The sequence below is a fragment of the Boleophthalmus pectinirostris genome, unplaced genomic scaffold, assembly GCF_026225935.1.
Source record: "Boleophthalmus pectinirostris isolate CB_2022bp ecotype Guang Dong unplaced genomic scaffold, ASM2622593v1 HiC_scaffold_1, whole genome shotgun sequence".
Classification (NCBI taxonomy): domain Eukaryota; kingdom Metazoa; phylum Chordata; class Actinopteri; order Gobiiformes; family Gobiidae; genus Boleophthalmus; species Boleophthalmus pectinirostris.
The window spans coordinates 34,971,513-34,986,025 of record NW_026570970.1 but is presented as its reverse complement, the minus strand read 5'-3'; the positions used below and the strand labels follow the sequence as shown (position 1 = coordinate 34,986,025).

General features: G+C 40.0%; 1 protein-coding gene across 1 annotated transcript in view; it reads right to left on the bottom strand.

Moving 5' to 3' along the window:
- plcd4b (phospholipase C, delta 4b) overlaps positions 1-14,289 on the bottom strand; it is a 32,560-nt gene extending 18,271 nt beyond the window's left edge. Inside the window, exons 1-6 of the mRNA XM_020937077.2 lie at positions 13,941-14,289; positions 4,631-4,669; positions 3,441-3,599; positions 2,628-2,856; positions 2,135-2,264; positions 567-789 (exon numbers count right to left, since the gene is read on the bottom strand). Coding sequence (XP_020792736.1) covers positions 567-789; positions 2,135-2,264; positions 2,628-2,856; positions 3,441-3,599; positions 4,631-4,649 — 760 coding nt within the window. The 5' untranslated portion in view covers positions 4,650-4,669; positions 13,941-14,289. The remainder of the gene's footprint in view (positions 1-566; positions 790-2,134; positions 2,265-2,627; positions 2,857-3,440; positions 3,600-4,630; positions 4,670-13,940) is intronic.
- Between the last annotated feature and the right edge of the window lie 224 nt (positions 14,290-14,513).

Sequence of the window (14,513 nt, the reverse complement as noted above, 5' to 3'; positions counted from 1 at the left end):
TTTTCTGGTGATACACAACACACTGATCTACAGTCACACAACTAACATAAACACAACTCATGAAAAATGACATTTTGGTTACACACTAGTAAACACAGACATTCTCATGTGTGACCAATATCACACAAATGTTCATGGGTCTGTACAGATACACACATTGCATTGTGGATATAATGATCATGTAATATGGGCTGGGCTCCTCATAAACTGCTCCTGTGGTGATGAACTGACCCACCGATGCCTCATGGGAGACCAGGTTGCTATTTCTGAAACTTGTTTATGTGGCACACATGGCATATTCAACATTTTGGTGATTAAAATGGGTGTCATTCATATTCACTTTGCACAAGAAGTGGTTTAACAAAGACTTTTAGTATCACAGCCATCATTTAGCCTTTATTTTTTATTGAACAGTATTGAATCGATTTGAAATATATCACATCGAATTGAAAGTGCACTGTATTGAGGTATATAGTTGATCGTGGCCTATGTATCGAGGTATGTATTGTATCGGCAACTTCTTAATGATACCGAGCCCTAATGGTAACCCTCCCCTCCTGTCCCACCTGTCTCCGAGGGCTCGTACAGCAGAATCATGTCTTTGGCTCGCTCCTCTGCCTCCTGCTGCTCCACCCGGAGGAAGCTCTGCAGTTCATCCAGCAGGAGGCGCTCTCCGTCAGCAGAGAAATCCTGAAAGACCTTCCAGACCTCGTCCCTCTGAGTCAGGAGCTTATAGAAGAGCACAAACTCCTCCATGTCCAGATAACCACGCTCCAGCTTATCCGACATCTGAGGAGAGCCAGGATATACAGAGTCAGACGTTGATACTTTGCGGCTGGTGTCATCAACATTCTCTGGGGCTGTGATGCTAACTGTAGACACTGCTCTGTCTTAAGATATGTTACTCAAGTTAGACTTTAATCTGACTTTATTTTAACACAACAGTTTTTCAGATATTCCTTGCTCTTATTATAGATCCATGAGTCAACCTGAAAATCAAATTCTAAACAGGACCATGAATGCTCTAATGATTGTTTATGTGTGCATTGTGTCACATTTCACCATAGAGATACATGTCAAACACCCCCAGTGTGTTGTCACTGCAAAGTATCAATAGTCAAATAATGGAAGGAGTCTTAGCAAATCACAATCAAAAACTTTTAGCAATTAACACTGTGTAGTGATATCACATGAGGGGTCTGCATGTATGTCTTTGTCAGAATGTTCAGCAGTTACCATGGTGACACAATGCACTCATTAGCAAACACAGCCTGATAAGTTTTAGAACTAGGGATGTAACAATAGCCATAATATTGTGATATCATATCGTCAAAAGTCTCACAATAATATCGTGGATTGTCACAGTATATCGAATCACAAGTTTCTTTGCTTAAATGCAGCTTATAAACATAGGGAACTACATATCCCATGATTCATTTCAGTGCAGACAACATGAAGAGATGTTTTTACTTGAATTCTTGGGATTATGACGAAAATAATTCACACCAAAATCTTGTCAAGGCATTTTAAAAGCAAAAAAGAGTCCCATCTATAATTATATCAGCCTCTTCAAAATATCGCAATAAATATCGTACTGTGAGATGTATATCGTAATAATATTGTACTGTGAGATTTGGATATTGTTACATCCCTATTTAAAACTTTAAAAAAATACAAAAAATACACATTTGGGAGCATGGGATCAATACGTACAAAGTAATAATAATATTTGGGACTTGCACAAAATTAGCTCACCTCTTCAGAAGTTTAGTTCTTTCTGGTCAGATTGTGTTAAATAAAGCTCAGATCAAACTTTAATTTGAGTAACAGAGCTTTAAATAGAGAAGTGCCTCCAGTTAGTATCACACCTTCAGACAATGTTGATGAAAAGTAAGTGAAATTAATTAATACATTTTTTTTGTTTGTTTGTTTGTTTCATGTGGATAGGTCCAGTAATGTCAGAGATACAAACCAAAAACCGGGTCAACAAATTTACAATCTGACAGTTACGCTGCAAAATCCACCTGACAGTTTAAACTATGTTGGCTGTTGACCTAATGTGGTTGCAGTGTATTGCCAAAGGACACAATGGCAGCATCAAACCACCAACCTTCGCGTTAAGGTCTAAACTCACGGTGAAGAGGTGCAGCGCGTGCTCCTCGTTCATTTCCACGTTCATCATTTTGAGCAGAGTCTTCGCTTCTTTAAACGTCATCTGTCCGTCTCTGTTTTTGTCGGCTTTAGTGAACCAGTCACGCACCCATCTGACAGAGCGGCTCAGGAAAATGTGACTCGTGAAATAGTCCTGGTTTGGTCCTGGTTTAGTCCTGGAGTAGTCCTAGTTACCTCATAGTTTAGTGCTGGTTCTGTTCTAGTTTAGTCCTGCTTTAGTCCTGGTTTGACCTTGGTATATTTCTGATTAAGTCCTAGTTTAGTCCTGGTTTAGTCTTTACTTGGTCCTGGTTAGGCCTGATTTAGTCTTTGGTTTACTCCCAGTTTGGTCTTTGGCATAATCCTGGTTTAGTCCTAGTTTAGTCCTGGATTAGTCCTGATTTTGCCCTGTTTTAGTCCTGGTTCAGTGCTAGATTAGTCCTGGTTTAGTCTTCTTTCTCTCTGTTGCAGGATACTGGTCGAGTCGCTCCTTCTCGTCCATGGTCTGGGACTTGTGGATGAGTTTCCGGACTCCTTGGATCCAGGACTTGGCCTCGTCGGGGGTCTCGGCCACGAGGTCCAGAGTACCCTGCCTCCCGTGGAACACCAGAGTGAAGCACTGCTCTGAGGGGAACTCTGCAGAGAGACTGAGGAGCAGCTCCGACTGGTGCCCATCACGAACCGCCTCCAGGTCTGAAATTGAGACTGCACAGGACAGAGGTAAGAAACAGGGCTGAACCACTGCTAAACCAGGACTTATGCAAAATTAAAAACAGATCCGCACTGCAGTTCTTTGGAGCTCCCAATTTTTTATTTTAATGACACTAGAATGTGCAAAGCCCTTCTCCAGATTTCTTCTTGTCTGAAGGGCTTGACCCTGAAATGTCAAATTGTGGTGTCATTAAAATAAAAATGTGGGAGCTCCAAATAACTGTGGATCTGTTTTTTCTTTTACATATTTTTTTGTCGTTGGACTCTGCGCAGTTGCAACTTTTATTGGATGTGCATGTCTCTACCTACCAGTATTCTAAACCAGGACTTAACCAGGGCTAAACCAGGACTAAACCAGGACTAAACCAGGACCAAAGGAGGTCTGGAACTAGAACTTAACCAGGACTAAACCAAGTCTAAATCAGGACTGAATCAGACATAAACAAGGACTAAACCAAGATTAAATTAGGACTAAACCAAGACAATACCAAGGGTACACCAGAACTAAAGCAGGTGCACCGCCCTATGGTGGAGTCATAGAACCACAATTACATTCACAGCATTTGTCCAGGACTCACATGTGGAGTGCCCTCGACCCGCCCACCTGGACTTGTACCAGATGGTCTGCCCGTCCTCCAGGAGGCGGAAGTGTCTGTGCCTCTTCCATGAGCGCGACTTCACCTTCCGCAGAGTCGACCCGGCCATCATCAGTTTAATATCAGGGTCATCATGGAGACCTGGGAATGACGAGGAGAGTGATAAGGATGGACTATATTTAAACAACAATGCAACAGGATAAAACAGGACTAAACCAGGTCTTAACCTGTGGAAAATCAAAGGTACACTGTGTAACTTTTCTTTTGGAAAGTACACTTAGTTCTGTTTCGTCCTGTTTTAGTGCTTGTTCAGTCCTGTTTTAGTCCTGTTGGTCCTGGTTTAGTTCTGTTTTAGTTCTGATTGTTTTGGTTTTGTCCTAGTTTAATCCTGGTTTAGTCCTGTTTTAGTTCTGATTGTTTTGGTTTTGTCCTAGTTAAGTCCTGGTTTAGTCCTGTTTTAGTTCTGTTTGTTTTGGTTTTGTCCTAGTTTAGTCCTGGTTTAGTCCTGTTTTAGTTCTGTTAGTCCTAGTTTAGTCCTAGTTTAATCCTGGTTTAGTCCTGTTCCAGTTCTGTTTGTCCTGGTTTAGTCCTACTTTTGTTCTGTTTTAGTTCTGTTTGTCTTAGTTTTGTCCTAGTTTAGTCCTGGTTTACTCCTGTTTTAGTTCTGTTTATCCTTGTTTAGTCTTAATTTAATCCTGGTTTAGTCTTAGTTTGGTCCTGGTTTAGTTCTGTTTGTCCTAGTTTAGTCCTAATTTAGTCCTGTTTTAGTCCTGTTTATCCTGTTTTAGTCCTTTTCTAGACCTGTGATGAAATGTATGCTTGATAAATTAGTTTTAATGCCATACTGTGAAACATTCTAGGCAAAACAGTGACGTGAGTGCTATCTATGATTCCTGGTTTGAGTGCAGTTTTGTTTTGCTTTTTGTGATTTTGTAAGTGATCTTAATAATGTCAATGAAGCTGCACTAATGTTGTTTTTATACTGGCCCACCCGTACTTACATTTTAGATGGAGCAAAACACAAGTTCAAGTTCATCTAAAATAAATTACATCAATTTTGTTGCCAGTTTACTCTCTCTTCTTCCTGTTTGTCTAAAGCCTCTTGAAAAGTGCAGGGTTTACTTTTAAAGAGGAGTGTGCATTAGTCGGAAAGATCGTATAAACACACTTACTTGTAATGGGAGGGTCCATGGTTCAGACCTCGAGTCCAGCTGTTCAGAAGAAACACACGTAAACAAATGCATTATTCATATGTTATTTTCTTTAACATTACCTTTTATTTTGATACGATGATAGATGATACATTTTGTGCCTTCGTTAACATTATTATCAGTTTGTATGACCATAAACAGCAAAAAAAATGTAATCTTTTAAAAAATGATGATAAGAACTAATAAAAAAAAAGCAATTGCATTTCTGTTAAAGGGGTTAGTGTATGGAACAATTTGAGTGATGATTTAAAAAAATAAAGTCTAACACTGTAGAAACCGTTAATTTTGGACATAGGAGCCATGGTGAGCCAGAGTGTTGGAGACATGTGGAGACACTGCCTCTAAAAACAGTCTTACCCACTCCACAAAACACCCGAAGCAAAACTATTATTACACCAGACTGTCCATGTAAATGTCTGTGCTGATAGAATAATGTTTGAAATAAAACTAACCTTGCATCACATTAATCCTCACATGTTGAGGGACTATATTCTCATATATCAGTCCGCCAAGTTTTCTATCAGAAGTACAAATCGCTGCTGCTGCACAGACATAAATCCTTCAAATGCAAGGTTGGTTTTACTTCTAAAATTATTCTATCAACACAGACATTTACATGGACAGTCTGGCGTAATAATAGATTTGTCTCGGGCACACTGTGGAGTGGGTTAGACTGTTTTTAGTGGCAGGCTAACAGTAGCCATTGACATGCGCTAGCCTAGCACCAACAACCTCTCCAAATACAAGGACTGGATGGATTATTTTAAAAAGTGTCTCCACACATCTACAGTACTCTGGGTCAAAAGGAAATGAGAGCCTATGTCCAAAATTCTGAACTGTCCCTTTAAAGGGGTTAGTGTATGGAAAAATTAGAGTGACGATTTAAAAAAAAGTCTAACACTGTAGAAGACTTTAAAGGGACAGTCAGGAATTTTGGACATAGGACCTCATTTCCCTGTGAGCCAGAGTGTTGGAGACGTGTGGAGACACTTTTTTAAATATTCCATCCAGTCCTTGTATTTGCAGAGTTCACTGGTGCTAGACTAGTGCATGTCAATGGCCATAATTATCCTGCCACTAAAAACAGTCTTACCCGCTCCACAAAACACCCGAAGCAAAACTATTATTACACCAGACTGTCCATGTAAATGTTTGTGTTGACAGAATAATGTTTGAAATAAAACTAACCTTGCATCGCATGAATCCTCGCATGTTGAGGGACTATATTCTCATATACCAGTCTGCCAAGTTTTCTATCAGGAAGTACAACTCACTACTGACCTAGATCCTACAAATGCAAGGTTGATTTTACTTCTAAAGTTATTCTATTGCAGACATGGAAGTACAGCCTTTGTTTCAATTTCATCACTGAAATTTGAGTTTGACTGGTCTTAAGATGCACTGGACTCCCTCCAATGTGGACCAGACGGATTTTCCAGAGAGATCAGTTGGCAAACATCTTGTAATTTTAACTTTTAAGTTTTACAGATTAGATTTATGGAGAGGTGAGCACAGTAAGAATAAATGATTTTCAAGGTGCTTTTAAGCTCTAGAAAGACCGTTAATAAAATAAATGCAAGATAAGTGACACTAAAGGCATTTTTTACATACAGGGTTCCCACTCTTTTTCACTGACAAAATTTCCACTTTTCCAACTTTTCCATGACTTTTTCATGACCTAAAGTGAATTTTCCTTGACTTTACAGCACTACATGTGTAGAATTGATCAGACTTTTAGGGCTAAATCTGAATTGTTAAGTCTTTCCACTCACCTTATGATTTGGTATTATAGTTTTTTAATATTCAAAATCCTGTCAGTGTATTTACTGTCGTCTCTTTTAACCAAAAGGCGCAGATGTTCTGAAATAATCATAATAGTCTAATGAGAACTTAACAAAACACTGTAGCTGCGTGAAAGAGATACTAAAATTCCATGACTTTTCCAAAACTTTAATTGAAATACAAAATTCCACAACTTTTCCAGGCCAGGAAAATGACATTTTCAATTTCAATGACTTTTCCAGGATTTCTATTATAGTATAGAAGGACTTATTGATATCCAATTGTTAGCCTGAAGTTTTCAATCCAAAAACATTAGGTGAAATTTGAATTTTTAGGACAATTTTTATTAAGATCTTGTTAAAATAAATAAATAAATAAATTTTTAAAAAGGATGAAATCTAAACCTGGCTCTATCAATTTTTCTGATTTTCTGTCCAAAATATGTTCAATTCTGACAGTCTCATAAAAAACATTACATAATGAAAAACCTGTTATCTATTTTGTTTTTACATTTGTGAAGCTTCAAAATGATATCTCTCAATGCAATGTTGTTTTTCCGATTCTCCTGCAGTGTCTCCCTTTAAATCTTTAAATTATTGTTTCTGTGTTTGCTGATTGTGTGTACTCCTGGTTTCACACAGTGCGTTTTCAGCGGTCTATCGACACATAGTCCTGGCTCTGGAATCTGGACAGGCTCAGAAATCCAATCTCTTAATGTCTGCTCCTCCCACAATGCACCAGCACCATATAGAGCTGCTGACTATTGAAATCCCCATCAATCACCACTAATCGAATGGAGTGCAGGGGCCTATAGAACTCCATGGGTTTAACTCGTTATATTCATCTCAGGGTCGAAAGGTGCACGATGCAACTTTTTGATTGGACGTCCCTCACCGGCTTGTTTCTATGGAGATGTCATTGCCACAGTATGACATTAAACAGCTCTACTTAATATTTATTCAATTACAGGTGGTTTTATAGCTCAAAATACCTAGAAAAACAGACATTCTGACTGTGAGTGGGGTTGCCTCTCCACAGATGTGACCTATAACTTGGTCTGGTTTGGTCTCCATGAAGACAGAAAAGTTGAATGTACTGTGAATACTGTGAAACATTTCAGACAATGAATAAACAAATCCATGAAGAAAAGCGTTTGACAAATCCTCTGCCAGAAAAGTTACACAATTCACCGTTAAAGTCATTTAACTGAAAACATTCACGTCTTTGGGGTTAAATAATGATGCCACTTTCTGAAGCTATTGTGAAAAAATAAATTCACTTTTGTTTATTTTTATTAACAGAGAAGACAATGAACTTTATGACAGTTTTATTTAGTTTTAGGCATAGAAACCAGGTCAACAAATCTGCAATCTGACAGTTATACTTAGACACAGCAAATTCCTCCACTGAATTCAGACTAGACCCCAGTTCAGTTTAAACTACTGATACTTTGCACTTGCTTTCCTCAACATTCTCTGGCGGTGTGATTCTAACTGTAGGCACTGCTCTGTCTGAAGCTCTGCAAGAGCTTTATTTTATTTGATTTATTTTTCACTCTGTCACCTTCACCTTTTTGTTGAAAATCAAACTCCTAAACGGGACCATAAACACTTGTATTGATCACAGTCTTCTGAAAATGTGCTGTTTAAATCCATTTTGTATTTTTTCAGAAGATTTTAAAACTTTTTTGGCTCTGTTTTGTAACGTCTGCCTTGTGGTACCATGGTAACCGCTGTACATTCTGTCCTAGACATACAGGCTGCATAGTATCAATAGGGATTCTACAAGTGAATAGGGACGTAACAATAACCGAAATATCGTGATATCGTATCGTCAAAGGTCTTATAATAATATCGTGGGCCATGACAATATATCGAATAATATCGAAAGTCTCTTTGCTTAAATGAAGAATTGTGGTGCAGCAACAGCTAAAAAAACAGAGGGAACTACATAGACCATGATCCTTTGCTCCATTTCAGTGCAGACTACATGAAGAAATAATAGTTATTAAGCACTTACTAAGTCTTGTCAAGGCATTTTAAGAGGAAAATGGAGCATAATCACAGTTTTGTTATCCTCCACAATCGCAATAATCCTCCACATATCGCAATAAATATCGTACCGTGAGATGTGTATCGTGAAAATATTGTACAGAGAGATGTGGATCTAGTGTCTAAGCATGATTTATACACACATGTCTGGGACACAACCACACAAATTTCTTAAGTGCCTATGAGTCATTTATTCTGCTAATGAATTCAGTGAAACCACAGAAATCAATTACGAGCTCCCACTTCTGTCAAATACACAGGACTGTAGCAAGGCCAAGACCACGGCTGCAGAAACACATCAGATATCATTTGGATTTATTTTATTTGACCTTTATTTAACCAGGAGAGTCCTGCTGAGATTTAGGGCCTGTTTACATGACACGCTTGCAGGTAAAAACAACAAAATATTTTACTGGAAGTGGTTTTCATTTAGACGGTGATGATGTTTTTGGGGCTTAAAAGCGCAAAATTTTGAAACCACCCTCCAGAGTGGAAAAGTTGACTACACTCTGCTGTAGCATTTCCGTCTACACTGCCCAAGACACAAAACTCTGGTCAGACCCGCTCACGTCGCACACGCTTTTATATCACATACATACAGTACACAGAAACAAACATGTCGGATCACAGCACCACCGAACCACCTGGCACGGAAACTCAATTGAATTCCACACACTTTTGCGTCACCGTATGCACGCAGATTTCCAATCCACACCACTTTTGCGTCTTCTGTTCAGACCGTCATCATATAAACGTAGCCTAAGAATCTCTTTTTCAGAGGAAGTCTGGTTCGTGTGTGTTTTAGTAGTAGTCGGTAAGGGAGGTTGCTTTTTTTTTTTTTTTTTTTTCACTTTTTTTCTTCCACTTTAACTTAGTTTTTGGTGATTCTGACCAACTAAGAAGTACAGGATTCTCTGTTCAAAGGACAAAAAGTTAAGGACTATTGGACTGTGTGACTTGAGCAGTTTTCCTGTTTCTCCATGGCAACCCTGCATGAAGTTGGCTATGCTAACCATCCCGCTCTGAAATGCTTCAAGGGAATGGCCCGTCTCATTACTGAGCACTAAAGGACTCAGAGAGAGTTTTAGAGGAGACTCTGCTGTTGTGTGTTGAGAGTTTAACTGGCTCCCACTGGAGGCTTCAAGACAGAGAGAACTTTTGTCCTGAGGTCTGTTACGCTCCTCACACTGCCCTGACACTGAATCTGATGCTCTGCTGTTGAGCTGCACTGAGACTTTTGTTTGAGCTTTTCTTTTATTATTGTATTTTACTTCTCACGGTGCTTAAGCTTAAGCATTAAGCAAGCGTTAAGATTAAGCTTATATATATATATATATATATATATATTAAGCTAAGGGCAATAACGTCTTTACCCCTGATGAAATTCACCAAACATTCTCTTTGTTCCGGTTTTAAATCCTTGATCTCGGAAATTGTTGCCAACACAGAATATATGGCTCTTCACTGATTGGCTGGTGCTCGGACTCGCACTTCCTGGGTTTTTGCGAACCATCTATTGTATTTTGATTCCTGACCTAGTCACTGGAGAGAAATTAAATTGAGTGGAGGCACTAGATGGCACCAGCCTGGCTACTTAAATTGCCCCTTGAGACAAATAAAGTCTTATTGATGGATGATCGATTTCACAATCAAGATGCAGTTAAGAGTTCACATTTTAAATCTGTCCAGGAGCATTCACATTTTAGAGAGACTGAAATGTGAATTGCCAAACTAACTAAGAAGCTTATGTATTTCAGAACATGTTTGTAGAGCTCTAAACTACAGTGACCATGAGACCCACAGGGACATATGCAGAGGGCAAATTACAATTAGAATATTATAGCAATCAATCTTATATCCAGTGTCAGTGGTGCAAATGTGTAGTGAAAGTCACACTAGAAAAACCTCAGAACCAAATCATGTGGCTGTTCAGGAATGCACTTTCTTCACATCGAACCAACACATTCCACACAACACAGCCAGCATAAAATTCCCTGTGCCAGTGTTCCATCTCCTCTCTCTCATAACCGTATCGTTCACACTTTGATGCAGAAATGAATATATTTTTAGCTCCGTGCTAACTCAAACATGTTTTGGTCAGTGTCCCAGTCTACCCCGTGAGTCACCGCACAGTCCTCCGGGATCAGACTGACCACAGCTATAAACATGACTCACTCTGTTTAAAGGAAATCTCACTCAGCTCCTGGTAACCATTTTTTATTTCATTTAATTGAAGAAGACATGTTGTGTTTGTGCCTGCTGCAGTTATAATCTATGGACCTTGTGGATCATTGTGTTATATTTTGGACATTTTAAATCTCAATATTCATCTAAAATAAGTTAAATAAAAAAAAACTCTGCTGATTTCCGTGTTGGAAATTTACGGAGCCTGATGAGAGCTGAAGTCGCCGTAAAGTAGTGCACCTAGCCAGTTTAAATAAAAATTAAATAAAATAAAACGATAGATTGATCACTGGTGCCACCATAGTTTGAACCATAAGAGAAACAATGCCTCTTTCATACATGTGCACATAAAACAACATCTGAAAACTTTGTGGAGGACTTCCTGGATGGGAAGATCACTTCAGGGTCCCGCTTTTGGTCCTCCACCAACCAATCCTCCACCTGACCATCTTTGCATCTTCTGTTCCATCTGACAATTTCCTCTGCACCATCTCTCCCTCTAATCTCCATCCTCTGCTCCTCTGACCCTCTTCTCTGCTCCTCCGGTCCTCTCCTCTGTTTCATCTGACCCTCTACTCTTCATCCTCTGCTCCATCTGATTCTCTCCTCTACGTCCTCTGCTCTATCTGACCCTCTTCTCTGCTCCTCTGACCTTCTCCTCTGCTCCATTTGACCCTCCAATCTCCATCCTCTGCCCCTCTGACCCTCTTCTTTGCTTCTCCGGTCATCTCCTGTGCTTCATCTGACCCTTTCCTCTTCATCCTTTGCTCCTCTGACCCTCTCCTGCTCTTCTGCCCCTCTCCTCTGCCCCTCTGCTCCTTTTGACCCTCGCCTCTTCATCCTCTGCTCCTCTGCTCCAGCTGATCCTCTTCTCTGCTCCTCTGACCTTCTCCTCTGCTCCATCTGACCTTCTCCTCTACATCCTTCGCCCCTCTGACCCTCTCCTCTGCTCCATCTGACACTCTAATCTCCATCCTCGGCTCCTTTGATCTTCTTCACTACTCCTCTGCTCCATCTGACCCTCTCCTCTGCTCCTCCGATCCTCTCCTGTTCTTCATCTGACCCTTTCCTCATCATCCTCTGCTCCTCTGACCCTCTTATCTTCAACCTCTGCTCCTCTGACTTATCTGCACTGGTAGGCTACTTCTGCTACTATTTATCTTCATATTATTACTAGGTGTGTCAAATTATCGTGTTAATTGCGATTAATTAATTACAGTCATATTTAGCGCGTTATGTTTTTTAATCGCGTTAATCTCATTTTTAATCTCTAACTTTAGTGTTTCTGTATGCGAGTTGCTTTATTATAAAACCTGTTTTTATGTGTTGTTGGGACAACAACAACACAAACACACACACAAAAAACACATTTATACATTTTTTTATTTCGGTAATTCCACTCATTGCCGGAAACCCGCACAAAACGTGCGCAGCAACAGCGATGTAAACGTCATGTTAACGTTGGCGGCGTCAGTCGCACAATGGACGAGGTCGAAGAGCCAGTAGAACAGAGTCAGCAGTGCACAGGTAAAAACGCATTCGTGTCTTGGAAATTATTCTCCCGACGTGAAATATAAAAGAAAATAACAAATATAAAATCGCCTACAACTTAAATGTCACTGGTGAAAACAACCTGCATAGGCTCATGATGTCTGCACTACTGTCCTATAGTGACCTGCCACATGAGGGGACACGCACACAAACACACACAAACACAAACACAACAGGCACACCTTCATCATCGTCATTAACCTGAGAACGCGCGGACCACGTTTCCTTCCGTAGACACTGCGCGGACACCGACTTGCTCCCGTGCGCCGCATGTGGACCGTGTTTTCTCGCGTACGCTGCGTAAACCGCGCTTCCTCCTGTGCGCCTCTAATCCAGAACTAACACCAAGACTAAAACCAGGACTAATCCAGTCCAGGACTAAACCAGGTCTAAACCAGGACTAAACCAGAACTAAAACCAGAACTAAAACCAGGTCTAAACCAGGTCTAAACCAGGTCTAAACCAGGACTAAACCAGGACTAAAACCAGAACTAAAACCAGGTCTAAACCAGGACTAAACCAGAACTAACACCAGGACTAAAACCAGGATTAATCCATTCCAGGACTAAACTAGGACTAAAGCAGGTCTAAACCAGGACTAAAACAAGGACTAAAACCAGTGATCTCATATATAAAGCATTTCTCTATCAATAATATTTTTAATATGGTTAAGGAAAGACTGGACTTTTTATTGTGTTTAAGTAGACAAAGGTTATTATGTTCAGATTTCCTCATCAAATTGAAGGCTTTTCTCAGCAATTTTTAGGTGAGATTAAAATGAGATTAATTAGATTAATTAATTACAGATCATAATTAATTAATCTCTCAATTTTTTTAATCGCATGACAGCACTAATTATTACGACTGCTACTACTACTACTACTACTACTACTACTACTACTACTACTACTACTACTACTACTACTATTTCTACTACTTGCATGTTTAAAAAAAAGTGTAATTATTTCTAACATAGTAATAGACTAGTCAACATCAGTCTTAATTGTCTTAAATAACATCACCACTACTACTACTACTACTTCTACTACTCCTCATACTATTACTTGACTTTCAGTAGTATTAATGATTTCTCCATGGGTCAAAATTGACTCTCATGAGCTTTAAGCCATGTAATAATATTGTTACTTCTTCACACACAGACCTGGAGTTGTGTTTTGTTTCATTCACACATGTTTGAGTAACACTTTATTATTAGTCTGTCTGCATTTCCAAAGCTCAAAACACTCTGTTCCACCTTGTGATGTCACATAACGCTAGATTTAGTTTAGTTAGTTAAATAAAGATTCCAGTGAAGGTATAAGGTCTAAATTCTCAGGATTTGTGTGTGAATGAAAAAAAACACACAACTCCAGGTCTGTTTATGATGAGGAAACATTATAACAGATAAGGAAATGGAGGAATACGACATTTTCAAACACCTGAATGTAACTTCTGTTTGCGCTCTGAAACGTTCCTGTTTATTTGCATGCTTTAGTTTACACAAGAAAGCAGCCAGTGTATGATGCCCAGAAAATCTCGCTCCCTTTAAGCCTCTGGGGGAGTTTCTAGTTTGTGGAGTCAATTGAAAACAGAAGCTGGACTGTGTCATTTTTAAACCCCCATCTCTGCCCTGCGCTGTGATGACTCAGGCAAGCTGCAAATCCTGACTTAACAAAATGAACGCGGATGGAAAACGGTCTTACCTCTGGTTAATTTCACTGTGGGTTTGGACTTCCAGGTGGGGGCAGGCTCCGCGGCGACGCTCCCCCATAAAGAAGCTTGATTTTGGGGTTGAAGATTGCTGAGATTCACCGTTAGCTGGAGGTTTAAAGACGGGGGAGTGGCAACTGGGAAAGTCTGGCCCTGCCCCCCCGTCTCCTCCTCCTTCTCCTCCTCTCTCTCAGTCTCTCGCTATCCTCCTCTGCCTCCCTTTTTTCTTTTTAACTCCTATTGATCTCTCTTTCTCTCTCCTCTCCCTCTTGTTCCCTTCCACGTTCCTCTCATCTCATCATGTCATCCTCTCTCGTCTCTTTCTTTCTCTCTGTATCCTCCCCTCTTCTCTCCTGTTCTACTCTTCCTGTCTGCTCCTCTCTCCCTTTCTCTTCTCTTTTGTGTCCTCTTTCCTTCTTCTTCTCTCTGCTTCTCATGCCTCTCACCCCTTCACTTTCTCTTTCACTCTCTTTCACCCTTCTCTCTTCTTCTCTCTATATTGTCTCCCTCTTTCCTTCTCTCTCTCTTCCCTTTTGGTTCCTCCCTCTCCTTGTCTCTTTACTCCT